This window comes from Sceloporus occidentalis, unplaced genomic scaffold (assembly GCF_023333645.1).
Source record: "Sceloporus occidentalis isolate IW3139 unplaced genomic scaffold, rSceOcc1.0.p SCAF_5, whole genome shotgun sequence".
Lineage (NCBI taxonomy): Eukaryota > Metazoa > Chordata > Lepidosauria > Squamata > Phrynosomatidae > Sceloporus > Sceloporus occidentalis.
The window spans coordinates 6,224,622-6,239,057 of NW_028316985.1; the positions used below are offsets into that span (position 1 = coordinate 6,224,622).

The 14,436-nt window shown below is 42.4% G+C and overlaps 1 protein-coding gene across 2 annotated transcripts in view; it reads left to right on the top strand.

The window, feature by feature from the left end:
• PLXNA4 (plexin A4) overlaps nucleotides 1-8,735 on the top strand; it is a 597,539-nt gene extending 588,804 nt beyond the window's left edge. Inside the window, exons 31-32 of one of the 2 annotated variants that reach the window (XM_089527462.1) lie at nucleotides 3,525-3,675; nucleotides 6,504-8,735. In XM_089527462.1, coding sequence (XP_089383588.1) covers nucleotides 3,525-3,675; nucleotides 6,504-6,599 — 247 coding nt within the window. In that variant the 3' untranslated portion in view covers nucleotides 6,600-8,735. The remainder of the gene's footprint in view (nucleotides 1-3,524; nucleotides 3,676-6,503) is intronic. The other variant, XM_089527463.1, reaches the window with a different exon arrangement.
• Nucleotides 8,736-14,436: the final 5,701 nt, after the last annotated feature.

Consider the following 14,436-nt stretch of genomic DNA (forward strand, 5'->3'; position numbering starts at 1 on the left):
TGCCTGGACAGGGTTGATGTTGCACAAGGAGGTACTGAATATTTTCTTCTGCAATGGAAAGGAATATAGATGCATGTAACCCCATATGCACTCATAGACTCTCCTACAGTTAGAAGAGACCACAAGGGCCATCCATTCCAACCCCTGCCATGCAAGAAGACATAATCAAAGCACTTTTCACAGATGGCCATGCAGCCTCTGTTGAAAAATGTCCAAAGAAGGAGACTTCACCACACTCCAAGGCAATCTCCAGCAGGATCCTGGTTATTGCCTTCTAGCATATGAATAATCAAACTGCAGTCCCAGGGCCAAATTATGTGAGATGCTGAACTATAATTAGAAACTAAAATTAACACATTTCCTGTCCAGTAATGTGATTCCTTCAGTGCTTTGTAACATAGCAAACAGGCATGCAGATGAAACCCTTGTTTATTTCTGCCAGAGAAGGCAAGCCTATTTACAAAATGCAGAGGTGAGAAAAGTTCACGATGAGACAATCAGATGTCTTTTATCAGCTTAGGGATGACCATATATTTGGCAGCCAGTACCTAGAGCAGCCATCTTGTTCAAGATGGAATAGTAGCAGGAACCGAACTTGTGAAAGTTACTTTTTGCTGTACGGTTTCCAGAATCCTGAAGCTAGTGTGGTCAGTGGAATTCTGGGAAATGTAGTCCAAAGAAGTAATTTTTTACTCAGCTCTGGGTTCGACACAGTAAAAGACAAGTTGATATTTTAATTCTGTGGAGGAGGGCACCCTATAGGGCACGTGGCTTCCATCCTCTCCTCCTTTTTCAATGGCAGCCAAGATTAAAGAGTTGGCTCTTGACTTGCCTACATCTTTCCCCTCTGTGATCCCACCAGCATCCCCCTTTTTATTCTGCCCCAGGAGATTTGGTTGCTGAACTCAGCAGGTGGCTGCAACAACGTCAACAAGGCACCTGTCAGCTATTTTGGCTGCCTTTTCCATTCTGTCTTCCTAATTATAAAATCGCGGATGGCATGGGCGATAGGGGCTCTTTGTATGTGTGTGTATGTGTGCGTGCGTGCACACAAAATGTCAAATTGAAGAAATTAAAAATGTAAATGATGGAGCCTAATTAACCAGTTGACAGAAGAGCACAGCTGCCAGTGACAGTGACTGATTGCCTTCCGCAAATCTTGTCCTCTAAGGCCTGCCATATTTGTGGGGGGGGGGGGGGGACTGAGAAGGAGGAAGGGAGGGGGCAACCAAAATAGCAACTTTCTTAAAGAGGCAGTACCTTGTGCAGGCAAACCTTTGCCCTAGATAGGGATGTAGGTAGCTGCTTTATACTGGGCCAGACCATGGGACCATGTGGTTCAGTTTACTAGAGTGTACTGTTGCATACGCTACACCATGAATTGAAAACATATGGCCCATGGGCCATCTATAGCCCCATCCATTTAGATGGTCACCAGGGCTCTGCCAGATCCACCCCTCTACCTAGCTCAGCAACTTTAGGTGCACTCAGCAATTTAATCCAATGAATCAAAGAAGAACTTAACCTATTATGAAAGTGGGTGCAAAGGAGGACTATTCCACAGTTGCAGAGCCAAATCCTGAAACACTTGCAGCCCTGACAGAGCCATATGCATTGGTAGAACCATCAATAATCCTTTGTATAGATTTTAAATTCTTAGATCATACATATCATGCCAGCCAAGCTGCCAGATACTGGAGAAAACTAAAGCACAAAGCCTAAAATACCAGGACGAAAAGCTTGTAATGATCCCTGGCCCAAATTGGTAGCCAGTTATTTATGACCTGGATGGCAGGTCTGGCAGCCCCTTGCACCTTTTGTCTAATTAATGAGCATTCCCTATCTAAATGAGCATTTCCTAGCAAGTGTCTCTTGGTAAAGCTTCTTGGATTTTAAGGTGGTTTCAGGGATCAGATGAGGACATGGAATACTGCCACAACATGGTGACTATGTGTCTTTTGCACAACCTTGATCACTCTTGTTCTGGCATTGTTCCCTGGCAGTTCTGAGCAACAACAAAAGCTAAATACCTCATCCATGGCGTGGTCCTTAATTTCATATACTGAGTTGGATCAACTTACCAGTTTACTGGAAGACTTGTTTTGCATCCTTCTAATTACCATCCTGTAGCTAAATGGTGGCTGCTGCAAGACGGAGAGGGGAGGTTATTGGAAGAGAAATATTTCAGGCAACCTTGATGACCTTCTGCCTGGAAACCTGTAACATTTTGGAACATTTCCAAAAGTCCTCACCAGTTGCAGAGGACGTTTTTATTCTTGTTTGACCATTTCTTGGAAGATGGGAACAAAACTGTAAATTTAAAGCTGTCTGTGCTTTCCTTATGGTGCCAAGTCACAATATTTCTTTAAAATGCCCAAGTGTTTTGCATTTTCTCTTTGCCCTTTTTCCTTCTTTTTTCAGCTTCTTTTTCTTCCTGTCCTACCAGAGGATGAAGGCATTTTAAAGGTGGTTTTATTTCATTTGTTTTTGGTTGGTTCATTAAGTTTTATCCTCTTACCCTATAATTTCAACGTTGTTACTATGGTATGACACCATAGTATTACTATGATATGGTATGAAAAAATATGGTCTCTCTAGGCATCTGGAGGTCCTTCAGCATGACTCTATGGTCAACTTCCACTGTAGGTTCCACCGGTTCACTATTATTCATGATTTTTGCTATCCACAACAAGTCTGGGAACGTATTGCCCATGGATATGGGTGTTGCACTGTATATTTTATTTGCATTTTGATGTTCTTTTATACTCCATCTTGGGATCCCTTGTCGACAAATGGGTGGGGTTATGTCTCAAATAAATAAATAAACATTTGCTATGGCAAATAACATAATAGGCAAGTTAATCCTTTAACAGTAAGAGGCTAATTAGTGATGACGGTGACTTCCATGTCATTGAGGCAGTGACTCTGTTCTTGATCTTAGCCTGAATTCTACTGGGATTACCCAAGGGTGTTATCCACACTGCAGGAATAAAGCAACACTGCTTTAACTGCCACAACCCTATCCTACAGAATAATGGGGTGTGTAGTTTGGTGATACACCAGAGCTATCTGACAGACCAGGCTGGATAGCTCACCAAACGACAGATCCCTGGAATCCACACGATGGAGCCATGACAGTTAAAATGGTGCCAGACTGCTTTATTTCTACAGTGTGAAAGAGCTGAAAGATGCTGAATGCTGTCCCAAATATAGACCCTTTAAGTTCAGAGTACAACCTAGAGAAGATTCCCCATGCCACTGCCATAGATGCCACGAGCCACCCTGTGCCTAACACAAGATACTTAGACAAGCCTTGCAAAACAGGCGTGTATTCACAGCATGGCTAAAAGTCATGAAGGATGAAACTTGGACATGCTCACTGTGGAATGTGTTCCACCACTGCAGAGCCATTGCCGGGGAAGCTGATCTCATTTTCCCCATTTGAAGGACTTTCTGGATCTTTTCAACATGTTCTTCACATACATTTTGACATAACACTCAACAGCCTCTTTCATCCTCCACAGGTACTACTCTGACATTGGGAAGATGCCAGCTATCAGCGACCAGGATATGAATGCTTACTTGGCTGAACAGTCCCGCATGCACATGAACGAGTTCAACACAATGAGTGCACTCTCTGAGATCTACTCCTATGTGGGCAAATATAGTGAAGAGGTGAGCATGGCTGAGGTGGGTGGATGGAGAAGAACAGAACTTGCAAGGAGCAGCAGTTGGAAAAGTTACTTTTGGGGCTACAGAACCTAGAAGAGTTGGGCTGGGAGATTATGGGAACTGTAAAAAGTAGCTGTCCCAAATTCTGGAGAAGATCAAGATTGTAGTCATCATACCTCCAACTCTTAACAGCTGTGATTTTTTCCCTTGCCTAGAGGAAAGAAAGGGAAACACACAGCGCAACACGTTGGCCTGAATCTTAGAGTAGACTCACTGAATCAGTGATTGAGTGGTGAACCAACATGTAGGTCTATGTCACTGATTCAATGGGTCTTCTATAGTGGGATATTACCAATGAGAATGAGGCCATAGTGTTACCCTCTAAAACAAGGCTGCTTTCTGATGTGCCATTTTGTTCCATATAAAGACCTGTAAATCACTGATATATCTAACATTCTAATGTCTAAGAGTGGATTTTCAGTTAATAGAAGGACTGGGGTGCAGAGAGTCAAGATTTCTTGGCCATGCATGGTGAACTGCAAGCAAGCCTTCCATGTTTGCCATGTTTCTACAGAAGCATGGAAAGGGTACAGAATGAAGTATGAGCTATTCTGCAGGGTAGGTGGTGGACTTTCCATCTTTGGAGGTTTTTAAACAGTGGTAGCATGAGCATCTTTCAGGAATCTGTATTCCTGCATGCAAGGGTTTGGATTAGATGGCCTTGGTGGTCCCTTCCAGCTCTAAGATTCTATAATTCTATACTCAAGATTTTGCAGTTTGGCGTGTAGAAAATATGTTTTTAATCCTTGATTCCAAAGTTAGGTTTGAAACACTGTGCAAGAGATGTCTTCTGAAATCTCTGAAGCAGCAACAGTCATTTACTAAGATTTCTAGTAAGTGAGTAGGTGTTTATCTGGGGAGGAAGATACTTCAGCATTCTGGCTGTTTTCTTAAACAGAAACAACAGGATTAAGTCTGAAAAAATATTTTAAAGGGCCAAATAAGGTGATAGAAATTGCACATATTTGTTTGATTTTCAAAATACATATAGGCCCGGTACAGACTTCCGCTTTGTGTCACCCTGGTGACATGCTAGGGTTGCCTGGGGGATGGAGCAACCGCACGCCCTGCAACCCTAGCACATGGCCAGAGCATTACCGCTGTGCAGCGCCATATAGACAGTGCGCATAGCAATGACATCTCAGCTGTGCCGCATCTAAATGGCACGGCGCAGCTGTGATGTCATCGCACCATCTCTGGTGCTTTGCTGCTGTGCAGTGGTACCGCACAATTTGATTGCTGCAGTACTGCTGCGCAGCAATGAGAGGCTGCTCCTGGCCGCCTTTTCCTGGTGCTGTGTACCATGTCATAGTCACAGATTTCTACATTTTTCCAAGATGCAGAATTGGGATTCTCTATTTTTCCCCACTTCTAACCCAGAATCCTAATTGTAAATGTACTGGACAATACCACTATCTGCACTTTTTTTCTGGTTGTAATTGTTGTTGTGTGCCTTAAAGTCATTTCCAGCTCATGGTGATCCTCAGGTAAACCTATTACTGGGTTTTCTTGGGAAGCATTCTTCAGAGGGGGTTTGCATTTGCCTTCCTCTGAGGCTGAGAGAGTGGAAAGCAGAGTCCTGCCCTGGAGTTGTACATATTTACAAAGATCATGTTCATGGACATTGTCTCTTTCCTGGTCCATGTGCTGTCCATTTTCAATCCTGTTTGTTTGTTTGTTTACAGAATAAAAGGTGTCACCTCAGCATCTTTCTTTCATGTTTTCCACACTGCTTGAGTTCACTCCCCTATGTTTTAACCACGTTTCACATGCATTTTGCACTATGAGCATGTTTATGAATGTATGCTGCCAATGTGGGCTATTTTGCGAGGGATGAGTCTACAGATGTCTGACAGCATGAAGATTTTGATGTGCAAATTACACTTAGCCTGCCAACTGTCTGGCGCATGCAGACTGAAACCAGTCTGTCAAATGTTGGACTGAAATGAGATCCTTCACACATTCCTTTTTCTACCTTAATTTAGGAGTGGGAAACTAACATGCGTTGGGACAACACATTGGTCACCTGCAGGAAATTGGATGGCCTCATCCGGCTGCTGTTCCCATCCACCTTCCATATATTAAAACACCTCTTCCATTTGGGGGTTGTGGTAGGAGACCTGATTTGCCATGTTTTGCCCTGAGCAGGCCTTTACTTAATTTGGAAATAAACAGAGTAGCCCCTGGGGGCCTCAAACTGGTCTTGGAGAGCCACAGGCAGTCCATGTGCTCTACTTTTGCAGCTGCCCTTAGCTGGACAGAGAATAGCATGTTGAAATGTGTGTACACATGTAATTTTGCCAACTGACCAACATTTAAAAATGTGTGTGTGTAACTTCACGGCTCAGTTGTGTAGGTAGGGGAGGGTGCCTCAAGACCCCTCCCCAATTCTTATCTTTTGACAAACAAATGATAGGCAGGATTTCACCATTCTAATGCACACCTAATTGAACCCTATAGTGTTAAACATCTGTCATAGTAATACAGGTCTACCCAAAGGACAAAGATTGGAAGGCTACATTGGTCCCATAAGGAACCAAAGAGAAGCACCTGTTCCACCGCCACAAATAAATTACAGAAATTCTACGCCCACATGACTTTCACCATAATCTAGAGCAATGGGCCATATTTTCCCCACTTTTTTTTAGAAATATCCATCCAAAGTCGATCTTTGATTATCTTCTCTTTCCACGGTGGTCATCTGCTTTGCTAGATATGACTGACCTGTGCCATTTTGTTTTCTTTCTCCCATCCGCTCCCCTCTTCTGCAGATCCTTGGAGCCCTCGATCAAGACGACCAGGCTGGCAAGCAGAAACTGGCCTACAAACTTGAACAAGTTATAACCCTCATGAGCATAGACAGCTGAGAACTGCCCTACCAGGGGACTCCCTGGGAGGGATTTGAAGAACAGAACAGAACAAAACAAAAAAACAAAAACCAAGCCGTGCCTCAGTCAAGAACATCCTCTTTACCAAGTGCAAGTTTCTGATTGGCTGTCGAGCAGGGTTACCTGAACGGCTCATGACGCCTCTGCGGTTCACCTGCCGAAATTACGGATGCAGAGCAACTTGAGGGATGTCTCCGTGGAGGAATCCCGAAATGTGGGGACCATTCGAGTGGAGCTCCCTTGCCCACAAAGTCCCTCCTTCCACCTTTGCCCAGAGCATCCCTGTCATATCATCCGTTAACCGACAGAGGGAGCCATTTTGGGTTTGCCTCAGTCATGCTGCTTTAATGGCGCTCCTTGGGCTCGGAGGCCTCGGGCGCAAATAAACTCAGTGTTACTTGGAAGCTTCACCAAGGCAGAACTTGTTCACTTGCCTCCAGGAATCCCAACAGAGTGGGAATGAACTTGGCTCTGATTTTTCCCACTGACGAGTGCTGCTTCTCCCTGTGTCCTTGTCAGAAGATGGAAGGACCCAGTGGCTTGCCCCATGGACTCTCTTGGTGGCGTCACCCCTTTACCCTGTGAACTCACAGCGCTGTCAGCTACTCTCCTGGCACTGTGTGGAGAATGAAAAAAGCCTGCCCTTTTCCTCCATCCTCAGTCTTCATACGTCTAACTTTGTAGCTTTTCTTTTTTTAAAAAAATGTTCATTTTCACTTTCAGTCTCTATGTCTATCAAATGCAACATGGAAAGAATACCATGCATACAAACACACACCGTTCTTCATGTATGGTAGGAGTGGGCAGCTGTGAAAGGCTAGGGGCTACCGGAGACCTTGGAGGGCTATATCCCACCACCAAAATCTGCCGTCCAAAAAATAATCAAAAATGTTTCTGTCCCCAAAGACCCTCTAAAGGGCATGTAGGGCATTTTGACCATGTTTTCAAGGACCTCTTCAACCATTTTAGGCCCAGGACAGGGCTTTATAGCAGCATGAAGTGACTAGAATTCATTTCCTGTATTTAAAAAGGCCTCTCTTGAATCTAAAATGGCCCAGAGGGGACCAAAGCATGGCAAAAATTCCCCCAGAGGGCATTTGGACACATTTGAGACAAAAACCATAGGGGGCTAATTTGCACAAAATTTTAGCCATGGAGCCTAGCGGATACAAAAACAGCTCTAAGAGGCTGCAAACAGCCCATAGGTCACATTTTGCCCACACCTGACCTACAGACTTTTCTATTTCCACTATAGATTCCTTCAGTACAGGCAAAGGCATCTATTCCTTCTTAAAACAGCCGTCTAGCTGCATTTTGGGAGGTTAGGCAATCTTTAACTAAATCACAATGCTGGCTCTTCCATTCTCATTTGTAAAATCCCACATTGCCTCTTCTGATATCTTTCTGGCTAACATTTAAAAACAAACAAACATAGAGCACAAAGTCTACAGATGTTTGATCAACATCCGAGATAGGCCATACCCAAGTGGTGAATTAGTTCGCCTACCAGACAATACTCCAGGGGCTTCGTTCTTTCTCCACTGCTTTGCCACTGAAATTCAGTGGGAACTATGGGGGTTCTATCATCTAGAACAGTGTTTCCCAAGCTTTGGTCCTCTATGTGTTTGGGACTTCAACTCCCAGAGGCCCAAGCTAACCTAGCCAACAGTCAGGAATGCTGGGAGCTGATGTCCAAAACATCTAGAGGACCAAAGTTTGGGAAACATTGATCTAGAACAGTGGTTCTCAACCTATTGGGGGTCGAACAACCCTTTCACAGGGTTTGCCTAAGACCATCGGAAAACACATATATCATATTATATAAAACAAATAACATTATGGTTGGGGGTCACAACAAGATGAGTAACTGTATTAAAGGGTTGCGGCATTAGGAAGGTTGAGAACCACTGATCTAGAAGGTTCCAAAGTGTCTTCCGACACCATAGAGTCATGGGACATGGGAAAAGCAGAAGAACATCTCACAGAGTTTAAAGCAGTGGTTCCCATTGCTTTGGTCCTCCAGATGTTTCAGATTTCAGCTCCCAGATTTTCTGACTGTTGGCCACACTGTCTAGGGCTTTTGGGAGTTGAAGTCCAAAACATCTGGAGAAGAAACACAGGAAGGAAGGAAGGAAGGAAGGAAGGAAGGAAGGAAGGAAGGAAGGAAGGAAGGAGACATCGCAACTGTGGTGGAAATGAAATTGTAGCATTGCAGACTTGCAGTTGCAGCTGAACTGATGGTGGATTGGGGACACACAGATACAAAATAGATTTCAAGGGTTTATAGGCTGTGTATAGACTTCTCTTGATCTAGGCAAAGCACAGAGTAAACTCATGAGAACCAGCATTGTAGAGAATATGGTGCCCACTTGAGAACCATGTGGAAGCTGAAGCAGAAACCTCCTCTCTTCCTCTCTAGCATTCATTTCCCTTCCTCAACAACAACATCAGAGCTAAATAATAATAATAATAATAATAATAATAATAATAATAATAATATGCTGGCGAGTTTACTGCTTGGAGCAATTGGCACATGAAGTAGCGTGTGGAGTACGTTTTGTGATAAAACAGCAATTGCAACTGGAATAACTCAGTGTCCTCGTTTTCTACCAAGTGAATTGATCTAAACTGGTCACAGTCCATCCAGAATAAAGCATATTGTTATTGCTTTTATTTTAATGGAGGATTGATCATGCTCTCCCATTGAAGTCAAAGAGACTTCAGCACACTTAACAACTTGCCTGTGTCACATCCCAAATTTTAAAAAGAAAATGGAATTCCAAGCTGTATCTCTGCTTGCTCCTCATACACTTCAGAACAGATGACACTCAAAATGTGTGTTTTTAAAGGCAAAATTAGCCAAAATGGACAAAGTGCCCAACCTAAAGTTACTTATACCAAAGTCCATCAAGACAAACAGGCTGGCTTAAATCTATGCTTGGCTTCTTTTTTGCACCAAGGTGAGACTTTTTCACAGGGCTCCTGGGATAATCAAACACAACATTCAGTTTCCATTTCTTGGGTTGTCAGTGTGCTTTGGATGGCTAAAAGGAAGCTGAAATGGTCCTTTTTTTAAAACCAGAGAGTTTGAGAGAAGTTTTAATCTTCATCCATCCATCCTTCATTTGCATGGGTGTGCTTACTTCTGGCATTTCCCTTCCCATGCATTTGGTGTGAGTCAACACTCATTGGTATGCAGTAGAAGATTAACCAGTAGATGAAGTATGCTAAAGTAAGGTTCCCAGTAAACTGTTGGTAACCTTCTCATCCCTTCATATTTGAGAGCGTCCCTGCATGGTGAGTGAATCCATCCTACTTCATGTTCTGTGCTCTTTCAAATTCTGGTACTTCCTAGTTTTTCGCCTTGTCCATGAGAGGTGCAGTGTGGAGGTGGCCATATTGTTGTTTGTGGTACAATGCAGCTACTAGCTAGAACTGGAAGGAGGCGGAAATGACTGTGCTTGTTGCATGGACATGTAAGATTAATGGGACTGGAGGAAGGTGCCTTCAATAGGGAAGAAAATGATATTCATAATTATTATTTCCTAGATTTGGAGAAAAAAATATGTTTCCTACCAATTGGAAAACTATGCTGGAAAGAATAATTAACCAGCAAGAGTTTTGTGTGATGTTCTTCTCGTATTCAACATCTCAAAGTGTTGCACAGGAATTATTATTCAAGAAAAAAAAAACACCATGCATCTGTTTGCTGCAATGAAGTTAGACTTACATTTATACAGCTGTTTCCTATTCACATTTACAATTCTGGTACCACAGCCATAATAATAAATGCATACAAAAGACAGTTTAAAAGCCAGCCAACTGCATCGAATGAAGGAATTCTGTGTCTCTGGTGAACAGGGTCATATCAGGGAGTGGTGTGTAGCTACAGTATTATAGCCATGCCTCTGGTGGTTTTTTGTTATTGTTTTGAGGTGTGTGTGTGTAGTCCTCCCTCCAAATTCACGGGGGATCCGTTCTAGACCACCACTACCCAATGAATTTGGAAATTTGTGTATATTCAAGCCCCATAGCTTTGAATGGCTGCATGTTCCTGCGTGTGGCCATGTGCACGTGTCATGGGTGTGTGCACCATTAACTTTAATGGAGATTGCCCCTCCATGAATAATCAAAACAGCAGATCTCATGTCCATGAAAACGGAGGGTTCACACACACACACACACACACCATTTTCCTGTGCAAACAAATAACTTCCTATGCAGAAAATGGGAGGGCATTATTATTATTATTATTATTATTATTATTATTATTATTATTATGCATGCTAAAGGAAATAATTTTCTGTCCAGAATAATTCCTGTGCAACACTTCAGAATAGTTTCATACAGAGAGAATACCATAGAGGAAAATCCATTTTCACCAGCAACACGGGGAAAAAACCTATTCATCCTCTGATGCAAGGATGAAATATTCAAGAATTTACATCCCTAGTCTTGAGGATACTTCTGTTTGGTCATGTGAATAAAGAGGAGGGAGAAGATAAGGAGTGAGGTCTGTCAGGTCAGAATCTGCTTCGTTTCACCCATTTTTTTGTTTTCTAGAGGGTGATGTGTTATGGATTCAGATGACTGATGTGAACATTTTGTGTTGGTTCTGCTGTGTTCTTACAAACAGTTCTGGGAGTGGTGTTAGGATAGGAAGAGCCATTCAAACCACCACACATCCCATAAATCCCATTGTGGGGAAAAGGCGGGATATAAATACTGAAAATAAATAAATAAATAAATAAATAAATAAATAAATAAATAAATAAAACAAATACAGATGCCCAAACAGGAGAGAAAAATGTTTGTCTTCAATACTGAAAACATTTTTCAGACATGGAAGAAACCAAAGGTTTTTAATGAATAAAGTGCCACAGCTGACTAGGATGGGAGAGAGTTTCATGGCTTAAAAGGGTGCATCCAGACTGATGGGAAAGTCCCAGATTTTGTTCCTGATCTTTCCAGTTTTATACTGGGTTAAAATAAAATAAACCAACCAGGGTGCTGGTATAAAAAGTAGCTCACCAAAAATATTCTGGGATAAGCAAAACATGGGCAGAACTCCAAAATAAAATCAGAAGGAACAGGAACAGAAATTTGGGGCATTGTCTTCTTTGCAGTCAGTCTGGATGCACCTTTCTCAGACTGCTGCCACATTGCAGAATTAATGCAGTTCAACAGTACTTAACTGTCTTTGCTCAATGCTATGGAATCCTGAGATTTGTAGTTTGTTGTAGCACCAGAGTGCTCTGACTGAGAAGGCTAAATATCTCATAAAATGACCAATCCCAGATTTTCACAGCATTGAGTGGTGGCAGTTAAAATGTTGTCAAACTGCATTCATTCTGCAGTGCAGATGCAGCCTGCAATTCGAAAGAGAGGCATGAAAGTGAAGCTGGTGGGAGGGGGTTCTGGTCTGTGGGTGAGGGCCTTGTTTGCACACATGGGTGAGGAGGCAGAGGGGTAAATCCAGTGGGAACAATGGTATCAGAAAAATAATATGATTTCTTTTGCACAACTATTGGGGTGGGGGACAGGAGGAAACAGAAACTCAGCATGCTTCTGGTTAAAGAGGTTTTTGATCACTTTGTTGGTTTGGGCTTTTTCTCCTCTTTTTTTTTTTTTTTTTTTTTTTTTTTTTTTGGTGGTACAGGCTTGATCAACTGTTGGCTGTGATCCTGTTGGCCAATGTAACTACACTGGAGGATGTGGCAGTGCCATGCCAGGGGTGAAAGAGCCCAGTGGCGCTGTGATGATGGGAGGGATGGCAGTGAATACCAGGAGATGAAGTTCTCCTGCTAGTTTTTGGGCTGCTCAGGACCCAGCAGGGCATCCCCTTCTGGTGATGGAGACAACCTTCTCTGCCATCTCCCTCCTGGCCACTCTGCTCCACTCCAAAAAGTGCCTTATGCCGGCAGAGCGGACTGTTACGTCGGCGTAATGCACCCGAAGGATTCCAGCTTTAATCTCAAACTTGAAAACCTCAAAGGAGTGAATGACACATATCAAAACACATCAAAACCAGAAATAGGAGGCAAGGGGGAAACCCAACGCACACCTTTCTTAGAACCATCTATTTCCTCTTTCTCTTCTCAGACTGGGAGTTTTCAACAAATCTTGATTTGCTTAATGTTTATTTTATTTTATTTTATTTTATATCCCAGAGTCTTGTTTGTTTGTTTGTTTCTGATCTGATTCCTTTAACTCTGGAATTGTGCCAGAACTGTGATGTGAAAGTGTGAGCTCTCCACCCCATCAAACTCCTCTCTCCACAATCTAGGCTTCTAATTCCTCTTTTCAGTTCTGTTTTTCTGTGCATGAAACATTGGGTGAAAAAAAAAAATGAATGAAACTAGAGAAGACATCTTACTCTGATTACAGGGATGAGTGTATTTTATCTATCCTTAATAGTAATGATTTAGCACCTGAAGATGAGCAATTCTTCCATGTTCAAAATCTGGGTTTTCAACTACAAGCTTCTCCAATTTTCAGTTGAGTAAATTTGATGAGCATTGTCTTTTTCTGTGAAAATTCCACTTCAGTGTAATGTCTGTCCCATTTTCCTTGTTTTCATAAAATACAGTGTCCTGACACACCCTGAAAACAAATGCATTTTAGCATCGGTTTTAAAGGGCTGAAATCTACTTTGTCAGAGTTTCATTTTAAAGCATGGGTAACAGCCCAGAGAAGTTGAGAGATATTAGTGATGCTCTGGGTTTGGCATTAGGGAAATCTTGTAGTAAAAAAAATTGCACCCTTATCTGACACACTGCTGTTTTGTTTTATGGCTGACCAGAGATCTTTTATTGCACTAGGTGGTTTGAGAGATAGATGCCGTCTGAGACTTGCCATCTGCCCTATCCAACTCTACGATTCTATCAGTTTTTTAAACATTTCAAATGTTCTGAACTGCAGCTCTGGCCTTCAAATGCCACCTTAATTTTGTCCCTAGAGTTAGTACCACCCAAAAAACAACACATTGTTCTGGAGCTGTGGTTATCCTGCTTTGGGCACCCATGCTGTGATGTACACAAATTTTCCAACTGTATTGGCTTAAAAGCTTCTGAATCTAATGTTTTCAGTGGCATCCAGGTCTGTGTCAATTCTGGTTAATATGTACCAGAGAAAACACCAGTGTTTTGCAATAGGGCCTCTGGCCATTGTTGTTGCATGATAAGGAAGAGAAGAGGGAAGGAGGCATAAGGTGTCCCAAATTCATGCACCCTTTGCATCCTCATCTATGGCCCCTCCATGCCCTCGAAAGCAGCAATGAGACACAGATATCATTGTCTCCATATACCATCAAATTGCTCTTCACCTGACAAAATAAATGCTGGTGAAAATTGCATTTCCATTGAAAAGTCATTTTTGAAAGAGTGTCATAGATGCTTTCTTTCAAGCTAGCAAGAGCAAACGTCACCCTATATTCAGTACTTTCTTTTAGATGGGAACTCCCAGAATCCCTAACAACACAGCTTCTGTTTGTGTTGGATGGACGATTATGGCTGTTGTATTCTGGGGAGAAAAAGATACTTTTCAAGATGTGGCCCAATGATACCAGCTAGTCACAAAAGTTGCTTTGCCATATTGATAAGGAGATCTTGGGGCAACTTAAATATTTAATATGCAACAAGACACTTCAGCTTGTTAACTATACATTGTCCCAGACCTGTCATCTACTCCCTTTTGGTTTGATAAAGTGATCACTTTCAACAGTTTGGGCCAGGTATATCTTAAAGGACAGTATTCCAAATCAGTGACAAAATAAATAAATATTAGATCCTCAATTGCAAAAATCCAGCTTTTGCTT